This window comes from Notothenia rossii (assembly GCF_949606895.1).
Source record: "Notothenia rossii genome assembly, chromosome: 5".
NCBI classification, from domain to species: domain Eukaryota; kingdom Metazoa; phylum Chordata; class Actinopteri; order Perciformes; family Nototheniidae; genus Notothenia; species Notothenia rossii.
The window spans coordinates 10368536-10391706 of record NC_136903.1 but is presented as its reverse complement, the minus strand read 5'-3'; the positions used below and the strand labels follow the sequence as shown (position 1 = coordinate 10391706).

At 40.2% G+C, this 23171-nt stretch overlaps 1 protein-coding gene across 1 annotated transcript; it reads left to right on the top strand.

The window, feature by feature from the left end:
* Window positions 1–4: 4 nt before the first annotated feature.
* Window positions 5–12337, top strand: LOC307040168 (uncharacterized protein). The gene is made up of 5 exons (XM_079682758.1): window positions 5–131; window positions 2079–2612; window positions 4545–5078; window positions 7169–7702; window positions 11786–12337. The coding sequence occupies exons 1-5, from the start codon at window positions 55–57 to the stop codon at window positions 12321–12323; spliced, it is 2217 nt and encodes a 738-aa protein (XP_079538884.1). The 5' UTR covers window positions 5–54; the 3' UTR covers window positions 12324–12337.
* The last annotated feature ends 10834 nt before the right edge of the window (window positions 12338–23171 follow it).

The following is a 23171-nucleotide window of genomic DNA, read 5'->3' as shown; positions in this document are numbered from 1 at the left end:
GTCGATGAGGCAGTGGGTCCACTGGTAGTCAGTGCTGCTGTAGCTAATGAAGACATGGTAACACTCTCCATCTCTCAGGGTGGGAGGAACAGGAACAGAGGGAGACAGTGGCTGAATGTCTGCAGTCTCAGGTGAATTAATTGGCTCCATTATCTATTAAAAAAAAACTAAAGAAAATATGATTTAGAGATATTGGCATGATCTTTTCAACAATTCTAGCCATTTGTTTTTTATGATAATATATCTCCAAGAGTTATATTAAACCACCTTTGAAAGTCAGAAGAAATAAAACACATATTTTATTTTGTATCAACAAGACTAACGAGATGCTCTGTCAGCATACTTCTAGAAAAGGATTTTTTTTTTAAATTTTCAATCACCCAAAAGCACCCAGCTTAGAAAAGCACATCATTCTCATTAGACTCAGAATAATGAAAAGTAAATCATATTTGTTTTAATCCACAGTGAAAGCAAACGATAATATGTTCATTTTGTTCAACTTTGAGTAGTACATTTTTATTTGGTTCGGATCCGATGTTTGAAAAATAAAGTCAATGTCAATACACGTAGAAGCTCCTCCAAGTCATCCTGATACTCCCACATGTAATGTAAAATAAAAGGCTCCCAAACAAGTTTAGGTTTGCAGAAAAGTTGATTACAAATTACACAAAACACTGTCAAATGTAGAAGGCAAGGATTTCCAATTGATTTTAAGTAATACAACATCACACATCTTAAAGCTTTCTTCTACAGTCACTCACTGCATAACAGTCCGTATTCAAGAAGCTCTCAGCTGCTTCCATCATAATTAGCCTATTTGTATAAAAACCATTAATTAAACAAGATTACTTACAGAGTTTCTCAGAGTTTTAAACATTCAAGATATAAAGAAACATACACATTGGAAATAACAGAAGAACACGTCAATCAGGAAGGGGATTCACCCAAAATATAGCTTGAGGACACAGAAGCTTTCATACCTCGATTGATGTTTCTAAAAACAAAGGAATGATGAAGCTCAGTTTAAGTATCAGAACTAAATTCACACAATAACAACAATATTCGCAAAACAAAGCATTTTCGTACCTGTTTTAGACAACCTTAATTCCAGCAATTACAATGAAGAGTGATCGCATGGTGCAGATGGCAAAGAACTGAAACTAAAGTCAGGAAGTAAGAGATGAGAAACATCCTGCTCACAGTTCTGCTTTTGTGCAGCAGGTGAAGGTTTGTGAAAGAGACTCATTCTGATATCTGAGGGCTAACATGAATACAGTCGCTGTGCCTTCAGTGGGACTGAGTGGCTTTTATACTAATGCAGACATTTCATGATGATCCAGTTATTATGGAATAGTTAGGTCACACATGTGGACACTGCTACTCCCATTGGTCCACACTCAGCTGCTGGGACACATACTGACAGAAACACACCCCTCCCTCCAGGTGACCGGTGGAGCTGGGCTGAGGAAAGGGGAAGTGTCTTTGAGCAAGGCAGCAGGCGTAACCTGATGAGAAGTACAGCAGAGCTCTTTGATACAAATCTTCAGCACAAACCTGATCGGAAAACGTTTCTGCAAACTCATGTTTGCAATCGTTCAGAGAAACATACACCAGAGAGATTTTTGAGTTGGACCGACGGCCCATTAACACTTTCTCCTCAGAGAGGATGATGTTTGCTTGGCCAATAGCTTTTTTCATTTCCCTCACTATGTACTTTTCATCATCATTCATCCAGAGACAGATATGAATAAACAATCCCAATGGAACCAAGAAAATGCTAAAAATAAAAAGCACAAATTCAACAGAGTCTGTGAATACCTTTGAATAGTCTCCTAATATAGTCATTGAAAAAACATTGAATGTAATCAAAAAGGAAAAAAATATTATGCCAATAATGTAAATTAATACTCTAACCCAAACGGGGCGGAACCAAACGTTATTTTGAGACACACTGTTGATCATCCTCACAGCCTTTCTGTACTTCTCTTGGTCCTCGATGATCAGGCGCAGCTGGTCTGGTATCTCCATGTCACTGAACTGACCACAATCCCATTTACTGAGACTGTCTTCATTCACAGCATCCAACGGCTGCAGGGCCTTCCCGTTGTAGATGGAGGGAGGATGGAAGGGCAGCACGGTGGACCCTTGAAGCTGCTGGTTGGGGGTGCAGAGCACCTTGAGCAGCTTATTCTTGAAGTCGGGGTCGTTGGCCTCCAGGTAGGTGAGGTGGCAGAGGTGGAGAGGAACGGAGACTCCTGGCTCCAGCAGCACTGGGACAATGGGCTTCCTCTCCAGGCAGTCTCTGAACAAAGACATGTTGGCCTCCAGGAGACACCAGCGGCTCCTCACAAACTCTGGGCTGAGAACCAGCAGGACCTTCTGGCTCTCCTGGATGCAGTCGGACATGTTTTCCAACACGGTGCGGCCGGGAAGGAAGTCTCGATCATGGTAGCAGACCTGCAGGCCGCAGGCCTCCAGCTGCTCGATGAGGCAGTGGGTCCACTGGTAGTCAGTGCTGCTGTAGCTAATGAAGACATGGTAACACTCTCCATCTCTCAGGGCGGGAGGAACAGGAACAGAGGGAGACAGTGGCTGAATGTCTGCAGTCTCAAGTGAATTAATCGGCTCCATTATCTATTCAAAAAAAACTAAAGTGAAAAGAAAATATGATTTAGAGATATTGGCATGATCTTTTCAACAATTCTAGCCATTTGTTTTTTATGATAATATATCTCCAAGAGTTATATTAAACCACCTTTGAAAGTCAGAAGAAATAAAACACATATTTTATTTTGTATCAACAAGACTAACGAGATGCTCTGTCAGCATACTTCTAGAAAAGGAATTTAAAAAAAAAAATTCAATCACCCAAAAGCACCCAGCTTAGAAAAGCACATCATTCTCATTAGACTCAGAATAATGAAAAGTAAATCATATTTGTTTTAATCCACAGTGAAAGCAAACGGTAATATGTTCATTTTGTTCAACTTTGAGTAGTACATTTTTATTTGGTTCGGATCCAATGTTTGAAAAATAAAGTCAATGTCAATACACGTAGAAGTTCCTCCAAGTCATCCTGACACTCCCACATGTAATGTAAAATAAAAGGCTCTCAAACAAGTTTAGGTTTGCAGAAAAGTTGATTACAAATTAGACAATACACTGTCAAATGTAGAAGGCAAGGATTTTCAGTTGATTTTAAGTAATACAACATCACACATCTTAAAGCTTTCTTCTACAGTCACTCACTGCATAACAGTCCGTATTCAAGAAGCTCTCAGCTGCTTCCATCATAATTAGCCTATTTGTATAAAAAACATTAATTTAACAAGATTACTTACAGAGTTTCTCAGAGTTTTAAACATTCAAGATATAAAGAAACATACACATTGGAAATAACAGAAGAACACGTCAATCAGGAAGGGGATTCACCCAAAAGATAGCTTGAGGACACAGAAGCTTTCATACCTCGATTGATGTTTCTAAAAACAAAGGAATGATGAAGCTCCGCTTTACGTATTAAAACTAAATTCACACAATAACAACTACATTCGCAAAACAAAGCATGTTCGTACCTGTTTTAGACAACCTCAATTCCAGCAATTACAATGAAGAGAGATCGATGGTGCAGATGGCAAAGAACGGAAAGTAAAGTCAGGAAGTAAGAGATGAGAAACATCGTGCTCACAGTTCTGCTTTCCAGTTTGTGACTCATTCTGATATCTGAGGGCTAACATGAATACAGTCGCTGTGCCTTCAGTGGGACTGAGTGGCTTTTATACTAATGCAGACATTTCATGATGATCCAGTTATTATGAAATAGTTAGGTCACACATGTGGACACTGCTACTCCCATTGGTCCACACTCAGCTGCTGGGACACATACTGACAGAAACACACCCCTCCCTCCAGGTGACCAGTGGAGCTGGGCTGAGGAAAGGGGAAGTGTCTTTGAGCAAGGCAGCAGGCGTAACCTGATGAGAAGTACAGCAGAGCTCTTTGATACAAATCTTCAGCACAAACCTGATCGGAAAACGTTTCTGCAAACTCATGTTTGCAATCGTTCAGAGAAACATACACCAGAGAGATTTTTGAGTTGGACCGACGGCCCATTAACACTTTCTCCTCAAAGAGGATGATGTTTGCCTGGCCAATAGCTTTTTTCATTTCCCTCACTATGTACTTTTCATCATCATTCATCCAGAGACAGATATGAATAAACAATCCCAATGGAACCAAGTACAGGCTAGCATTTAAGAGCACACATTCTACAACAGATCTGTATATAAAGACTTCTGGAAATGTAATCATTACAAATATATTAATTATAACCACCAAGAAAAAAAATATTATGCCAATAATGTAAATCAATACTCTAACCCAGAAGGGGCGGAACCATACTTTATTTTGAGACACACTGTTGATCATCCTCACAGCCTTTCTGTACTTCTCTTGGTCCTCGATGATCAGGCGCAGCTGGTCTGGTACCTCCATGTCACTGAACTGACCACAATCCCATTTACTGAGACTGTCTTCATTCACAGCATCCAACGGCTGCAGGGCCTTCCCGTTGTAGATGGAGGGAGGATGGAAGGGCAGCACGGTGGACCCTTGAAGCTGCTGGTTGGGGGTGCAGAGCACCTTGAGCAGCTTATTCTTGAAGTCGGGGTCGTTGGCCTCCAGGTAGGTGAGGTGGCAGAGGTGGAGAGGAACGGAGACTCCTGGCTCCAGCAGCACTGGGACGATGGGCTTCCTCTCCAGGCAGTCTCTGAACAAAGACATGTTGGCCTCCAGGAGACACCAGCGGCTCCTCACAAACTCTGGGCTGAGAACCAGCAGGACCTTCTGGCTCTCCTGGATGCAGTCGGACATGTTTTCCAACACGGTGCGGCCGGGAAGGAAGTCTCGATCATGGTAGCAGACCTGCAGGCCGCAGGCCTCCAGCTGCTCGATGAGGCAGTGGGTCCACTGGTAGTCAGTGCTGCTGTAGCGAATGAAGACATGGTAACACTCTCCATCTCTCAGGGCGGGAGGAACAGGAACAGAGGGAGACAGTGGCTGAATGTCTGCAGTCTCAGGTGAATTAATTGGCTCCATTATCTATACAAAAAAAACTAAAGTAAAAAGAAAATATGATTTAGAGATATAGGCATGATCTTTTCAACAATTCTAGGCATTTGTTTGTTATGATAATATATCTCCACCTTTTAAACCACCTTTGAAAGTCCCACTGAGACTCAGTGAATTAAGTTGTCTTTAAATAATTTTATTGTTGTTTTCCGAACTCTGTCTTTTGGAGTGTGATATTGGCAGAACATAGATGCCACACATTTACTTACTAATAATACCTTCAGAAGAAATAAAACATATATTTTATTTTGTATCAACAAGACTAACGAGATGCTCTGTCAGCATACTTCTAGAAAAGGATTTTTTTTTTAAAGTTTTCAATCACCCAAAAGCGCCCAGCTTAGAAAAGCAAATCATTCTCATTAGACTCAGAATAATGAAAAGTAAATCATATTTGTTTTAATCCACAGTGAAAGCAAAAGATAATATGTTCATTTTGTTCAACCTTGAATAGTACATTTTTATTTGGTTCGGATCCAATGTTTGAAAATAAAGTCAATGTCAATACACGTAGAAGTTCCTCCAAGTCATCCTGATACTCCCACATGTAATGTAAAAATAAAAGGCTCTCAAATTAGTTTAAGTTTGCAGAAAAGTTGAGTTCTGTTAGTAATATGATTACAAATTACACAAAACACTGTCAAATGTAGAAGGCAAGGATTTTCAGTTGATTTTAAGTAATACAAAATCACACATCTTAAAGCTTTCTTCTACAGTCACTCACTGCATAACAGTCCGTATTCAAGAAGCTCTCAGCTGCTTCCATCATAATTAGCCTATTTGTATAAAAACCATCAATTAAACAAGATTACTTACAGAGTTTCTCAGAGTTTTAAACATTCAAGATATAAAGAAACATACACATTGGAAATAACAGAAGAACACGTCAATCAGGAAGGGGATTCACCCAAAAGATAGCTTGAGGACACAGAAGCTTTCATACCTCGATTGATGTTTCTAAAAACAAAGGAATGATGAAGCTCAGTTTAAGTATCAGAACTAAATTCACACAATAACAACAATATTCGCAAAACAAAGCATTTTCGTACCTGTTTTAGACAACCTTAATTCCAGCAATTACAATGAAGAGAGATCGCATGGTGTGGATGGCAAAGAACTGAAAGTAAAGTCAGGAAGTAAGAGATGAGAAACATCCTGTTCACAGTTCTGCTTTTGTGCAGCAGGTGAAGGTTTGTGAAAGAGACTCATTCTGATATCTGAGGGCTAACATGAATACAGTCGCTGTGCCTTCAGTGGGACTGAGTGGCTTTTATACTAATGCAGACATTTCATGATGATCCAGTTATTATGAAATAGTTAGGTCACACATGTGGACACTGCTACTCCCATTGGTCCACACTCAGCTGCTGGGACACATACTGACAGAAACACACCCCTCCCTCCAGGTGACCGGTGGAGCTGGGCTGAGGAAAGGGGAAGTGTCTTTTAGCAAGGCAGCAGGCGTAACCTGATGAGAAGTGCAGCAGAGCTCTTTGATACAAATCTTCAGCACAAACCTGATCGGAAAACGTTTCTGCAAACTCATGTTTGCAACGGTTCAGAGAAACATACACCAGAGAGATTTTTGAGTTGGACCGACGGCCCATTAACACTTTCTCCTCAGAGAGAATGATGTTTGCCTGGCCAATAGCTTTTTTCATTTCCCTCACTATGTACTTTTCATCATCATTCTTCCAGAGACAGATATGAATAAACAATCCCAATGGAACCAAGTACAGGCTAGCATTTAAGAGCACACATTCTACAACAGATCTGTATATAAAAACTTTTGGAAATGTAATCGTTAAAAATATATTAATTATAACCACCAAGAAAAAAAAAATTATGCCAATAATGTAAATGAATAATCTAACCCAGAAGGGGCGGAACCATACTTTATTTTGAGACACACTGTTGATCATCCTCACAGCCTTTCTGTACTTCTCTTGGTCCTCGATTATCAGGCGCAGCTGGTCTGGTACCTCCATGTCACTGAACTGACCACAATCCCATTTACTGAGACTGTCTTCATTCACAGCATCCAACGGCTGCAGGGCCTTCCCGTTGTAGATGGAGGGAGGATGGAAGGGCAGCACGGTGGACCCTTGAAGCTGCTGGTTGGGGGTGCAGAGCACCTTGAGCAGCTTATTCTTGAAGTCGGGGTCGTTGGCCTCCAGGTAGGTGAGGTGGCAGAGGTGGAGAGGAACGGAGACTCCTGGCTCCAGCAGCACTGGGACGATGGGCTTCCTCTCCAGGCAGTCTCTGAACAAAGACATGTTGGCCTCCAGGAGACACCAGCGGCTCCTCACAAACTCTGGGCTGAGAACCAGCAGGACCTTCTGGCTCTCCTGGATGCAGTCGGACATGTTTTCCAACACGGTGCGGCCGGGAAGGAAGTCTCGATCATGGTAGCAGACCTGCAGGCCGCAGGCCTCCAGCTGGTCGATGAGGCAGTGGGTCCACTGGTAGTCAGTGCTGCTGTAGCTAATGAAGACATGGTAACACTCTCCATCTCTCAGGGCGGGAGGAACAGGAACAGACGGAGACAGTGGCTGAATGTCTGCAGTCTCAGGTGATTGAATCAGATCCATAATCTAAAGAGAAAGCAGAGGTGAGAATATCGCCATAATTATTAATGCCCTACAGGATATTCTTCGAGGTTATTGTAAAGCTGCAAAAGGAAGTATAAACAGATACAGCTTTTAACAGTGTGCACGAAAATACAGTTATTAGCAGCATGGTTTAGTTCTCATTTTCCATCATTTCCAGTTTGTTAACCACACATAAATATGAATAAGCACAAGGTCTGGCAAACAGACCTATTTTCCTCAAGGTTCTAATGTTCAGTTTGTTTAGGGTTTAAACATAGTGCTGTCAAGGCTGCCTCAGTTGTTTAAATAAACTAAATGAATTCAGTTGAACTCTTCTGTCCCTTTCTCAAGCCACTTTTCACTTCCTCTATCCAAATGCATTGTATGGAACTCTTCATACTTGTCTATCCATCCATCAGATCCCCACAGAAATAAACACCGTTCCCTGTTATCTGACCAAGGACTATTCCACCTACTCACCTGCTTCGAATCTCCCCAAAAAATCCTTGCTGCCTTTGTCTGTAATCCTTTGTATTACCGGCACCAACAGCTTCAAAACGACCACACTGTTGAAACAGTTTCAACAACATTTTAATATTATGATTCAGACATTCATTCACTGAATATTTTAATCGATAAACTGTACATCCTGTTGTATTCTGTCAGAACAGCACTGGTTTCACTAAGGACAGCTAAAAAAGAAAAGTATTCTCTTACCTGTAGATAACAAACTCCTAAAGCAGGACGGCAATGAGTCACCAACTCCTACTGTATTAGGAAGTTGCGGGACAAAACTAAAATGCTCTGTTATTAAAGGCATTTACGATATGTTCTGTAGCAATGGCTTTATAATATGGGTGCTGTTAGTACTTTACCTTTAATTCAAATCAAACCCATGTGTTTACGTCACCCTCACACTGCATGCTTCAACATGACTGCCTGGTTTGCAATGTTTTACTCAGCTGCCTGAAGTACACAATAAAACGCACTGGTCGTAAGGCTTTCTGACATACACATTCGTTTTCAGTCTTATATTGGTTTGAATTACATTTGAAATAGGACATTTACATGAAGAATAGATGCACCGTGCACATGTTACATTTTCAGGTATTTTCACCCTGCAGGTCTTGAACTACTCCCACCTCAGCCTCTGTGCAGCTGAGCTGAACACATTTTGTTTTAAGGCCGCATTAAAGGAAGACATCACAACACAGTTTACCTCAACTTTGCCAGTGTTGGACTTTCATTACATTCCATTGTGTAGAAATGTTGTTAATCATCACTTGTTTTGTTTTACGAACTAGGTTAATTTGTCATTTGAGCAGTAAATACTGTTATATTTTACTATTTTTTGTATTATTTTAAATATTTTTCTAGTTCTCTATCTGTGTTTTTAATTTTTGTTTTACTTTTATGTATGCACCACGACATCAAGTCAAATTCCTCATACGTGTCAACCTACCTGGTAATAAACCTGCTTCTGTTTTGGCCTTGCCCTCCCCTGTTCTGTCTGAATTGCCTAGGTATTTGTGTGTACTGCATTTGCGTCCTCCCTGCTCTGCTCGTACCTGAACGTATATTTAATATCAAATATGTAGTTCATTTATATAATGTGTTGTATACGACCCACTCTACCCTCTGAGCCATAATATAGTTGGCATGTCACAGTGTGTTGTTTTCTTTCAGAGTGCTCCAGCTAGCATATGTTGGTTTCTCAAAACCAAGGTAAGGACTTCCTCATGTTTCTCTAACCAGTTACTGAGGGTTACATGCACAAGCAATAAACAGAGAAACTCATGTTTCTTAACTGTTACTGGTGTCCACATAAATGCTAACTTATAGTTGATACATTTCAGTTGCCATAAAGCATTTATAACTACCAATGTAACGTCATTTTTGACAAATGACCCTTTCTCAGTGCTGGATTAGACTCAGTCAAATGAAAAGTCAATCATTAATTTGTAAATCCACAGTGAAAGCAAAAAATAACTTGCACATGTTTTCAACCTTGAGTAGTACAAATGTATTTGGTTTGGATTCCTCATTTGCAAATAAACACAATTTCAATACAAATACCACGATCAACCATAACACTATGACCACTGACAGGTGAAGTGAAGAACATTGATTATCTCTTTACAATGGCACCTGTCAGTGGGTGGGATATGTTAGGCAGCAAGGGAACACTTCGTAGTCAAAGTTGATGTGTTGGAAGCAGGGAAAATGGGCAAGCGATAGGTTTTGAGCGACTTTGACAAGAGCCAAATTGTGACGGCGAGGCGACTCGGTCAGAGCATCTCCAAAACTGCAGCTCTTGTGGGGTGTTCCCGTTCTGAAGTGGTCAGTTCCTATCAAAAGTGGTCAAGGAAGGAAAACCGGTGAACCAACAACTTGCAGGACTTAAAGGATCTACTGCAAACGTCTTGATGCCAGATACCACAGCACACCTTCAGAGGTCTAGTAGAAGCCATGCCCTGACGGGTAGGGGCTGTTTTGGCTGCAAAAGGGGGACCTACACAATATTTGGCAGGTGGTCATAATGTTATGGATGATCTGTGTACATTTCTCCAAGTCATCCTGATACTCCCACATGTAATATGGGAAAAAAGTTCGTTAACAAATGTATAGGTTTGTGGAAAACTTGAGATATGTTATTCAAATAAGGATTACATCAAATAACACAATACACTGTAAAATGAAGAAGGCAAGGATTTTCAGTTGATTTTATGTAAAACAAAATCCAAGTCTAAAAATGTTGATCCACCTTCACTCACTGCAAAATAATCAGTATTCAATAAGCTTTCTGCTGCATCAAAATAAATCGTAATTAGACTACAGTATGTGTACTGTAAATAAGTAATTAAATAAACTTAAGTAAAGAGTTTCTTAGAGTTGTAAACCTTTAAAATAAAAGAAACAATACAATCGTAAATAACAGAAGAAAATGTTAATCAGGAAGGTGATTCACGAATAAAATAGCTTGAAGACACAGAAGCTTTCATACCTCGATTAATGTTTCTAAAAACGGAGGAATGATGCACAATAACAACACCATTCAAAAACAAAGCATTTTCGTACCTGTTTTAGACAACATTCATTCCAGCAATTACAATGAAGAGAGATCGAAGGTGCAGATGGCAAAGAACTGAAAATAAAGTCAGGAAGTAAGAGATGAGAAACATCCTGCTCACAGTTCTGCTTTTATGAAGCAGGTGAAGGTTTGTGAAAGAGACTCATTCTGATATCTGAGGGCTAACATGAATACAGTCGCTGTGCCTTCAGTGGGACTAAGTGGCTTTTATACTAATGCAGACATTTCATGATGATCCAGTTATTATGGAATAGTTAGGTCACACATGTGGACACTGCTACTCCCATTGGTCCACACTCAGCTGCTGGGACACATACTGACAGAAACACACCCCTCCCTCCAGGTGACCGGTGGAGCTGGGCTGAGGAAAGGGGAAGTGTCTTTTAGCAAGGCAGCAGGCGTAACCTGATGAGAAGTACAGCAGAGCTCTTTGATACAAATCTTCAGGACAAACCTGATCAGAAAACGTTTCTGCAATGTTTGCAGCGGTCCAGAGAAACATACACCAGAGAGATTTTTGAGTTTGACCGACGGCCCATTAACATCTTCTCCTCAGAGAGGATGATGTTTGCTTGGCAAATAGCTTTTTTCATTTCCCTCACTATGTACTTTTCATCATCATTCTTCCAGAGACAGATATGAATAAACAATCCCAATGGAACCAAGAAAAAGCTCAAAATAAAAAGCACACATACAACAGAGTCTGTGAATACCTTTGAATAGTCTCCTAATATAGTCATTGAAAATACATTGAATGTAACCAAAAAGGAAACAAATATTATGCCAAAAATGTAAATCAATACTCTAACCCAAACGGGGCGGAACCATACTTTATTTTGAGACAAACTGTTGATCATCCTCACAGCCTTTCTGTACTTCTCTTGGTCCTCGATGATCAGGCGCAGCTGGTCTGGTACCTCCATGTCACTGAACTGACCACAATCCCATTTACTGAGACTGTCTTCATTCACAGCATCCAACGGCTGCAGGGCCTTCCCGTTGTAGATGGAGGGAGGATGGAAGGGCAGCACGGTGGACCCTTGAAGCTGCTGGTTGGGGGTGCAGAGCACCTTGAGCAGCTTATTCTTGAAGTTGGGGTCGTTGGCCTCCAGGTAGGTGAGGTGGCAGAGGTGGAGAGGAACGGAGACTCCTGGCTCCAGCAGCACTGGGACGATGGGCTTCCTCTCCAGGCAGTCTCTGAACAAAGACATGTTGGCCTCCAGGAGACACCAGCGGCTCCTCACAAACTCTGGGCTGAGAACCAGCAGGACCTTCTGGCTCTCCTGGATGCAGTCGGACATGTTTTCCAACACGGTGCGGCCGGGAAGGACGTCTCGATCATGGTAGCAGACCTGCAGGCCGCAGGCCTCCAGCTGGTCGATGAGGCAGTGGGTCCACTGGTAGTCAGTGCTGCTGTAGCTGATGAAGACATGGTAACACTCTCCATCTCTCAGGGTGGGAGGAACAGGGACAGAGGGAGACAGTGGCTGAATGTCTGCAGTCTCAGGTGATTGAATCAGATCCATTTTCTAAAGAGAAGGCAGAGGTGAGAACATTGTAAAGTTATTAATGCCTTAAAACGATACTCTTCAAGGGTACCTATGGCTTTGAACAGTGTGCAAGTAATACATTTTTTAGAAACATGGTTTTATTAGATATTATCCCCAAAAGGTATTGAAGAGACATTCATTTGAAATTGTTATCACATGGGTTGTACGCAACATCATCATTAGTAAATGATGTCTGAACACGTTTCTGAAAGTGTTTAATTTAGATATTTTTAAGTGTTTAGAATTTTGTAGTGAAAATCAATTCAGTAAATTACCAACTTACTTCTTTGATAAACAGGATTAAAAAAAATGTTTTTACATACATGTTATGAGTGTTTGTATTGGTGCTAATCTGACACATTATAGATCACAAGTACTGACCAGCCATTGCTCATAGTCCAGTATGTCAAGTACACATCCTGAAAACAATGCTACTCCTACAAATACCCCCCTTGCTGCCTTTGTCTATAATCCATTGTATGAGTTTACCATAAGATTACTTAAACTGATCATGACTGTCTCGTCCATGCACCTTGTGAAACAAGTCACAATGTCAACGAGGGAAGACAAACACAGTTAAATTCAGTCGTACCATCAACAGCCTTAAAAACGACCACACAGCATATAAGAAACTTCGCCTATTTAAAACAGTTTCAACAACATTTTAATGTCAGGATTTAGTCATTAATTTACTCTTCTTTCTTAATGTTGCATTATATCAGAACAGCACTGGTTTCACTGAGGAGTGTTTAAAAAAGAAAAGTATTCTCTTACCTCTAGATAACAAACTCCTAAAGCAGGGCAGCAATGAGTCACCAACTCCTACTGTATGAGGAAGTTGCGTGACACAAATACAATGCTCTGTTATTAAAGGCATTTACTATATCTTCAGGTAGCAATGGCTTTATAACATGGTTGATGATGGGTCAGTTACTGTACCTTTAATTAAAATCCAACCCATGTGTTTACGTCACCATCACACTGCATGCTTCAACCTGACTAGTTGGCAATGGCTCAGCTGTTTGATGTAGTACACAATACAACACACTTTCTGACATGCACATTATTTTTCAGCAGTTACATTTTTTCATTTTAAATGGAAAAAAAAGTGATTTACTGTAGCTCTCTGCAGATATTACATTGTTCAGGTTCTTTCTGCCTGCAGGTGTTGAACCACTCCCACCTAAGCCTCTGTCACCTTTGTGCAGCGGAAGACAGCACAACACAGTTGACCTCAACTTTGCCAGTGTTGGACTTTCACTGTAATTTCACTGTGTGGAAATATGGTGTACTATCAGTTCAATCAGGAGAGACGTGATGTATGGAATACATGTTTATTATCGGGTCACATTATATAAATGAAACATAATGATGACAGTTTATAACAAGTGAATGAAATGGTGTTTGGCGATTAGGCCCAGGTTTTGTAGGATGTCATCCGGGAAGGGAAGAACCGTTTCCGATGAACCCCCCTGGGTCTAGACACTGGTGGTGGTGATAAGTGGTTAGGTCCAGTTGGAAGGGAGAAGGTTGAGCTTGGCCCTGAGTTGGAAGCAGGAGGCGCAGGGGTGGAGGAGGGTTGCGCGTTGACACCTGGAAGACAGCTGATGGAAAAGGGGAGAGCATATATAGAGGGATTAACAGGTGCGATGATTAGGCTTGTGAATGGAGGGAAGTGATAGGTTAGCTGAGGAGTGGCGCTCCCTATCCTTTAGTGAAGGGAGCGAGTATTGCCATGACGCGCAATACGAAGTGATAGGTCTTCCTGCCTGAACTTGCGCTGAGCTTCATTTGTTTAGTTCTACAAACTAAGCTAATTCGTCATTTGAGCTAAGGATTAGACCTGTAAATATATATGTAAATATACAGTATATGTCACCATCTGACTGTGTTTCCTGTGCCCTTGGGTTTTTCCTGCCCTGCCCTGCTGTGTCTCCTCCTTGTGATTAGTTTTGCATGTATTTAAGTTCTGGTTTTCTGGTATGTCAGTGCGTGAGTGCTCGAGCTAGCATATTTCTGTTGTGATTTCCTCATGTCTTTATAACAAGTTTATGACACTAACATGCACTAGGAATAACTAAACTTGTGTTTCTGTGTTACTGGTGTCCACATAAATGCTAACTTATGTTTGCAATACATTTCAGTTGTCACAAAGCTCTTATAACCAACATAACATTAATTTCAACATTTGTTGTTATAGTACAATTATGAATTGGACCTGTTTTGAAAGTTTTAACCAACTTGTTGATCAACTGCAGCGAAGATTAGGAAGTGTGGAATACAACAAATGAATCAGTGAAGTATTGATTTCCCAAAGAGGCTTAAAACAGTTTTATCCCATTTCCAAACACATTTTTCTGGCATGATTTGAATTTCCTTGTGAAATGACTAGCCTACTACCAATGTTGAGTTGATAGAATAGAGGTGATACTGTCAGGGGTGGGAAAAAATAGGACCCAAATGCAGAATGAGGAGGAAGCAGGTTTCAAAAGGAAACAAAAGGCGAGCTTTATTTCCCAAAAGCTGAACAAAACAAGAATCCATGAACAGGTACGAGGCACGAGGCAAAACAGGAATCCATGAACAGGTACGAGGTAGAATCCAAACAAAGGTGACTGTGACCAACATGAAGGGGGACATGAACGACAAATAATGAATCAACACTGAACACAGGAAGAGACTAAATACAGGGAGGGGTAATCACGAGACGAGAAACAGCCGGGCAGGGGAGGAGAAACACAAGGGCAACAGGTGAACACAATCAGACAATTAGACACACCAGGGACACTAACGACAGGGAGGACAGAAAAGCAAAATAACCCCAAAACTAGACACACAAAAACTCAAACCCTGACAGATACATCTTTTCATTAAAAAAATATAAGTTATACAAACATAGAAGTACGTACAATCTGAAAAGATAAACCTTCTACTTTAACATTGTTTTGTTTGTAAGAAAGCCTCTTTAAAGATCATCTATTCTGGAGGAGTGATCTTTGTCTTCATGCTCATGGGGGCCCGTTTTTCTGTGATGGACAAGGTGATCTGACTTTATTAAATTGCTGTGTATTGACCACAAATAGCTGCAGACTTGGGTTCTAGAGGACAGCCCAAACATATCTATCATAAAAAGAAGCGTCATGATTCACACTCTTAAATCCCAGTAGTGACTCCGGATATAACAGAAGTGATCCAATAAAGGTCAGTAAGCAAGGCATGTCTGTGTGAATGACCTGGGGCCCTTTTAATATCTGTGAGATATTGGAAAAAGACAAGGGGAATTTCATTTATCGAGAACACCTTTTTATCCCAGCTGACATTTACGAACAATTAAGAGAATGAACAAACAAACAATTCCATCTCTCCTCTGACACATGAGGTTCTCCAGATAATAACACAATGACACAAACAGGAAATATGAAAGTTCTTAGCTTCAGGCATGTTTTCTTTTGTATTTTTTCATGTTTGTCTCAAGTGTTTTCATGCAAACTGGTGACCACTTCTAATCTTCTGGTTACAGAACCGAACAAGTGCCTCGAGGTAAAGAGGAAAGCTGCTCTAACAATGTAATGCAGCTGTAATCTAGACAAACATCTGCTGCTCTCTTGATGCACCCGAGCTGGAAGTGCAGTGAGCGGGACAGGCTGCTGGACGCTTTAACAACCTGCTCTCAACCCATCTCCAGCAGGGAAATCAAGACTATAAAGGGTAAGAGAATGAAAGCCACTTCAGTCACCACAGAGGGAATTCACTTGGCTGCATTGAACCTACTTGAACGGCCGTCTTTCAATGGGGAAGTAAGCCTAGATGTCTTTGTTAAAAGAACTCCTAATTTGGTAACTTTGTGTGTGGAAATAAACATCAGAACCACGTATTTAATACAATATACAACAAGGGTCTCTAAATTCATTAGAAAGATCATTCAAGTTGAACAGCACCTTCCAGAAAACGTTTGTAAAGAATTATGACAAAAATCGATTTACCAAAATGTTAAATTGAAGGACAGCTACTGGATTGCTCAGCAAAAAATAAATGATTCCATAATATTATATTATTTAGACTTCATGGTTGATAGCATATAACATTACATTGTGCAGCTTCAAGCTGATCTATATAAAGATTACATTACTAAAGCTGTTTTTAGTCGTGCATTGGCAGTGCCAATAATCTTGTTTATTTTCTATACACAAAAGTATGCCCTTTAAATATCAGCTCCACGAATAACACTGTACATAAGAGATTTACTCCTCATCAAACACCACAGTTTGCGAACTTAAAGATTGTTTTCTTCATACAACAAGTTCATATTCCAGCTGCAGACCTGATCAAGTATGATGGTTCTGCATGAATTCCATCTCAATTTACATTTTGAGTGAAGTAAACCTGCAGCAAACACTTCCACTATACACGTCAAGCACCATGTTCCACTTCAATAAGCAATCCTGTGTTCCAAACGGCAAAACCGTGTGTGTGTGTGTGTGTGTGTGTGTGTGTGTGTGTGTGTGTGTGTGTGTGTGTGTGTGTGTGTGTGTGTGTGTGTGTGTGTGTGTGTGTGTGTGTGTGTGTGTGTGTGTGTGTGTGTGTGTGTGTGTGTGTGTGTGTGTGTGTGTGTGTGTGTGTGTGTGTGTGTGTGTGTGTGTGTGTGTGTGTGTGTGTGTGTGTGTGTGTGTGTGTGTGTGTGTGTGTGTGTGTGTGTGTGTGTGTGTGTGTGTGTGTGCGCTTCTCCTCCAGGTTAAGGCATACATATTACAGCTTCTGACCTGGGAGGATGGAAAATCTGATTTGTCCCAGCTGCTTTTGTCAACACGCAAAACATCCATTTGCCGTCATGGCTGCTGTGGTCTCTTTTTTCCATATCTTTGTTTATGTACCAACTGAGACTTAATTAATCATCTTCTCACTCTGCCTTGGCAGACATTGGTGACCTGGGCCAGCCTGTCCTCATGATTAATTGATTATTATAATGATGGCTTGTGTATCTGTTTGTACAGACATGGTCTATCAGGATTTGTGCTATTTGTATCTGCATGCAAGCATGAGTAAACATTGAAATATGTTTTTACAAATGAAAATTATAATCAGTTAACACATTTTTAATACATAGCTTCATGGCATAGACACTTAGAACTGCATAAGACAAATAAACTATTTTAAAGAGGATATATTATGTCTCTAGAAAATCCTTCAGGAGGGAACATTGGGATTTAGGTCTTTGCAGACCATTTACATACACACAAATCTAACACACTACAGGAAAGGGAAAACCGCAAAAAGCACAATAGGGCCTCTTTAAGGTAGAAAACAATGAACAATGTAGATTCTGTACACATACATATGTTTATGCCACAAAAGCTTCAGAAGTTATTTACAGCACATTGTAAGCATTGTGAAGTCAACAGAATTATTTATAGATTATTTGCAATAGCTATTGTATTTGGGATTTCTCGAGGGCACACATTGTATCACTTTGCATTTGTACCTATTATCTGCATCAGTCAGTCACCTGTAAGGCACTTTAAACAGCATAGTTGATTGTTTTAGGTGAAAGAGGTTTCCACGTCAAAACTATTTTTGTAAATCAGATGTACTTCAGAGGATAAAGAAGTTGAACTCATATCTTTATCATTATCATTCCAATAATTAAAAGCCATAAAAGAGGTTGAAGTGAAAATAATCCTTTCAATATGCAGTTCAAAAGATTACAAAGAGATCTTAGCCGACTGGGTTATCATAAATAAGCTTTGTGTGTACACATGAGGATAAGACTGTATAATCAAATTAAATCCCTTGACAAGGACAGGATGTTTAGCTAATATTTATCTTTCTTCTCAGCTCATAATCAATAACTTGCCCCAGAAATTATTTAGTGATATTCATTGATTTAATGGTCGATAGAACAGGTTGAAAGAAAAAGAAGGAAATAAGTTGTAATACTTTGACTTAAATAGGGGATTTCTTTTTTAAAGTTAAATGACAAAAGAAATCTGAAGAAGCATCGTTAGATTCTTAAAGAAAAGTGAAGAGAAAGGCTTTTGCTAGACAGTCACATATTTATCTTTTCACAGTGTGTCTCTCTCTGCACACTGTCAGTGAGAGATGCGCGTGTCATTTTTCAAGCATATTTTTTAGGAAGGCTTTCGAAAAAGAAAAAAAAAACATACAAAGGGGACTTATTCATGCAGATAACCTGATTGATGTTAAGCCTCTTTTCATACATTTCCATTGCAAAATTGCGCAAGGAGAACATTTACATTTCTTTCAAAGTAAGGCTCTAAGTACAAATCATCAATCAGACTTGAAGAAAAGAACAACTTAGTTTTAACCAGATCAACTGTCCATCAGTCAAACACAGACACTCGCGTGCTGTTGTGTTCATTCTTATTTTAACTTCTAGTAAGTAATCTAATTTACTGGTTACATTATTTATAAGGGAACTAAGGGTCAGTTTGATCTACTGAATGACGTATAAGTGGTAGCCAGACATAACACCATTAAAACTAATGAACAGTTCTGCTTTGTGTTTCCTCAATGTTCCCATTTTGTTCATTGGCGCATATCCTGTGCAAATGCATTATGGCAATCTGTGTTGACACTGCGAATACACAGACAGGGGAAGGCATTATTTGCTTGGGTTTAAAATAGGTCAGCCGAAGGTGCCACAGACAGGTCATGTACAAAATGTGTCAAGAAGTTGTGACAAGCTAGCAAAGAATGAGTGAAAAGTAGCTAGTTATGTAACTAGCTACTTTTCACTCATTCTTTGCTAGCTTGTCCTTATGCAGTTCATTGTATTCACCCTAGCCTATTTATATCTACCTTCCTGTTTTCCTATGAGCTATTGTAACTCTCTTCTATAATAAATCACTGAACGGTTTCTGTGTTCCTGGATTCTCTGCACCCGGCTCCTTATCCTGCTAAATCTCACCCACCTGCCAGACAAGCTAATGTAGCCTCAAGCCGCTAGCGTCCAGCAGATAAACACAGCTACTCTCTCACTCAGTGACATCACTTGAGGCAATTTGTCAGATTTCAATCACTTCCCTTTCGAGTCCCAAAAGGATTCATTCAACTTTGGTTTCAGCATGCAGTAGTGTTACCCATGAGTTCCCCTTTAATTTAAGATTCATAAGCTGCTGTCACAGTCTGCTCCATCATTCACCAGTAGTTTTCCATTCACCTGTCTCACCTGTTAACCACACCCACGTTTTTGCTCACTCTCTTTCTCTACTGCACCCATCAGTCATACTGCCAGTATTCAAACCCTCACCAGACACACACCCGTTGCCAGATCGTACTTTGCCTTCATGCTAGTCTTTCACGCATTTGTTACCAGATTTCCTACCCGGTTCCGACCCCGCCTGTCCCTGACCTGCCTGCTCTGCCTGTTCCCCGATCCTGCCTGTCCTTGGACTATCTCGCCTCGCCTGCTCCCTGAACCTCTGCCCGGCCCTGACTCACCTTCTGCCCGCTGTCCTCTGGTTCGTTTGCCTGTACATCATCCGGCTGATACTGTTCTCCTGGCATCCCTCTGCTCTGGTATTATTACCAATAAAGTATATTACCAATACTCCTTGGTTTCTCGAGTGCGGCATTTGGGTCCTTCATAAGATTGTGACAGCTGCTGTGTGCGTGTATTGCTTCTTGCGGTTCTTTCTTTTGGGAATTAGTACAATCTAACATTTCTGTTTTGGGAATTCATTGCTTACTGGTAACTGACTTTGTAAGATGAGAAACTGTGGACAGATGTAATCTCAGGCAAACCACCAGACAATAATTCTGCCCTGCCTCTCCAGAGGTTTCCTTAATTTATTTTACAAAGTTTTTGTTTTCCTTCTTAGCGAGCTTGAGCAGGGTCAGGGAGCCGTGCTGTCGTGGGCCTAAAGCCCTTTGGGACATAATAAGTGAAACTGAGCTATAAAAGACTTGACATTACTTTATTACTGCCTGATCTCATTCACTAGAGCTGTAAAACTGACAGCGGAAAACCTTTTAAAACCATTTATCAAGGATTGGAAGTCGGACTGCAGCCCCTTTTTGGTTATGGCTGTGTGATTGAAATATTAACCATAAAAGTAGTTTTGTACCAATATCATTATAATAATTCAAAGTTTAAAAGTCAAAGCTTGATGACTTGTGTTTCTAACCTGTGGCCACTTAGCATATGCATTTGTTCCTTTGCAATCATAGTGGAGACTTAAAGGGACCCTAATATGCGTATTTTCATGATATGACTATTACATAATTGTATTTAGTGCCTCTATTGTGAAATGTTTACATGCTTTCATTTTCAAAAATGTGCTCTATTTATTTCATTTAAGCCAAAAAAGGAGTCAATCGAGGCAATTCAGGCAGGGTGGGAGTGTGGGAGAGAAACTCTCCCCTGGAGGGAACTTTGGGATTTTAGCCTTTGCAGACCATTTACATGCACACAAACCTACAGTATATAACACACTACAGGAGAGGTAAATCCTCAAAAAGTATAATAGGGCCCCTTGAGGCCGTACATTTAATACTGCATATTCCAGTGATTCAGTCTGTCGCTATGAAAATGTCACAATATAATTATATGGTTGAGACCTCAAACTTTTGTTAAACGATAGCATAATATTCAACGTGCATCACACTAATGAATGGAAAACATCTCAAATCGTGCTCTGAATAACTATGACTGTAAGAATAACAAATCATCTGTCTTGATTTCTAGTTTAAGAATGCTGTTGCTGACCACATCCATTTGGTCTTGTGTTTAAAAGCCTTGGTTTCCCATTAGAAGTCTTGAATTGAAGTGTTTGTAATAAAGCATTAATGTATTCGAACCATATGCCTATGCTTTGCTTGTCATGTGGCAAGACCCAACAGCCTAAAAAATGTCAGATATGTAAACTTTACCGGGGTTAACTCTAATCTTAGAGGATGCAGTGTCAGAACAGTCAAATATCTTTATGAGTTGATCGGTAACATGATGTGAATATGTGAACGATATGGAATTAGGATATTGCGCAGATCTCAAGGGACCCTTAAGAGCCTGATGGTGGAATGCTAAGCTCTCTTTAGGATTGGATGTTTATCAGTGCATGTTTCCTTCCATTAGACTATATCCCAAAAGCTGATTGTGGGAGTTGAACTATTGAGGAAATGTGACCCCTCACCATATACTCCATCCTTCTTGGTCTGTCCATGCAGTTCACAAAATACAAAGACTGTCCAACCCACATTGTTCTCCTAGCTCTTTTGGTCAAATATATATATAACACAGTTAAATCACAGACTAAGGGTCAACAACCACATTCAAAACATTAAGAAATACTATATGTGTTCAATTAAATTCCTAGAAAAAGTTTTCTAAGAATATGCAATGCATGACTTCTGTATAGTCGCAATGGGATTGCTTTACACTAAAGGTTAGCATGATCCCAGTTCTGTCAGCCAACTCACATGGAACAAATTCTAGTGGGAATGTACAGTAGAACATGTTCAGTATTCAACGAGGGTTTAGTCTCTGGCTTCACCACTCCCCACAAGGAAACAGCAGAGAGTTGGGAGTGAATGGTAAACTTCGCAGTGTGTCAGGTGGATGCAGCGCTGGCCGTATCAGCAAGAAACAGCATTCAGGTGAGCGATGTGGCAGGAGTCATACAGAGAAAGCGATAACATAACACGGGTGCTATGATTGAGGTTGGATATATGTTGCATGAGAAGCACAGACCATGTAACTGGCAGGCACTCCAATGCAAACATAAAAAGGTTGTTTTGTTCAGTAAGACAAATCAGCTAAGTCTCATGTTAAGGTGATGTATTTTATTTCTTTGTTAGCCTGATCCTATTTTTTTAAGTATGCTCCATTACTCACTTGGCTAATTTATAAAAAGTAAGCTTTACATTTTTCAAACGTCCAAAAGCCATATTTTTGCATCATTATGAGTTCATTAATGACAAAGAGAGATTATTCAAATATATGAATTGTCAATGTAGTGGTTTGATGCATTATAAACAAGTCATATAACAGCACAGATCAGGGAACATCAGTGCATGGGCTGCTAAACATCTTGAGAACATTTTAACTAAAGATGTCCGTGATGTGAAGCCAAAATCATTTCATACATCACTGAAATGCAAACAACACGTTTCAGTAACCATGCATGCAGCTGTATGTGTATATACACTCCCACAATATATTCTTTAGTGTGTTTCGCAAGAGGTTCATATATGTCCTTACTTTTAAAGGGGAGTCTTTCAGCTGACCTGCCTTGACTGTCATATTCCCCCAGTAGCAGCATGTGACCTTTTTAAATAAATTGGTTTTGTTAAACAGTTTCTTTCTCATTATCAGTGAGTGTTCATAATCAAGACATAACAATACAAGTGAGATGCTCTGAAGCCCCGTGAGAAGGGTTAACCTTTCCCAAAATCCAATAAGCGTTTAGAGTATTTGTTTTATTTTTCATTTGCTTGATGGGACATAGTATCTAATTTCTAGTCATTAAAGCGGTATTATCACACAGCTTGTTCCCTGCTACATTTCTATTTTCATTACATTTGTTTGCTTTGTGATAAAACCTTTGAATAAAGACCGAGTGGAGACAGTCACTCATCTTCACACGAGTAGGCGCAGTAGCTGGTGGCAATCAGTTTTCATTACAATTCCAATATGAGGTCTGGGGAGGGCAAAGCGTACATGTTGTGTTTTAAATTAAATCTGTGGCTGAGCGTGTCCTGTGCCGGATCATTTGTCTTCATGCATTACTTTTATGATGGTGTCATATTTTAGTGAAGCTGTAAGCGTTCTTAAGCTGGTTTTGAATGCAGAAA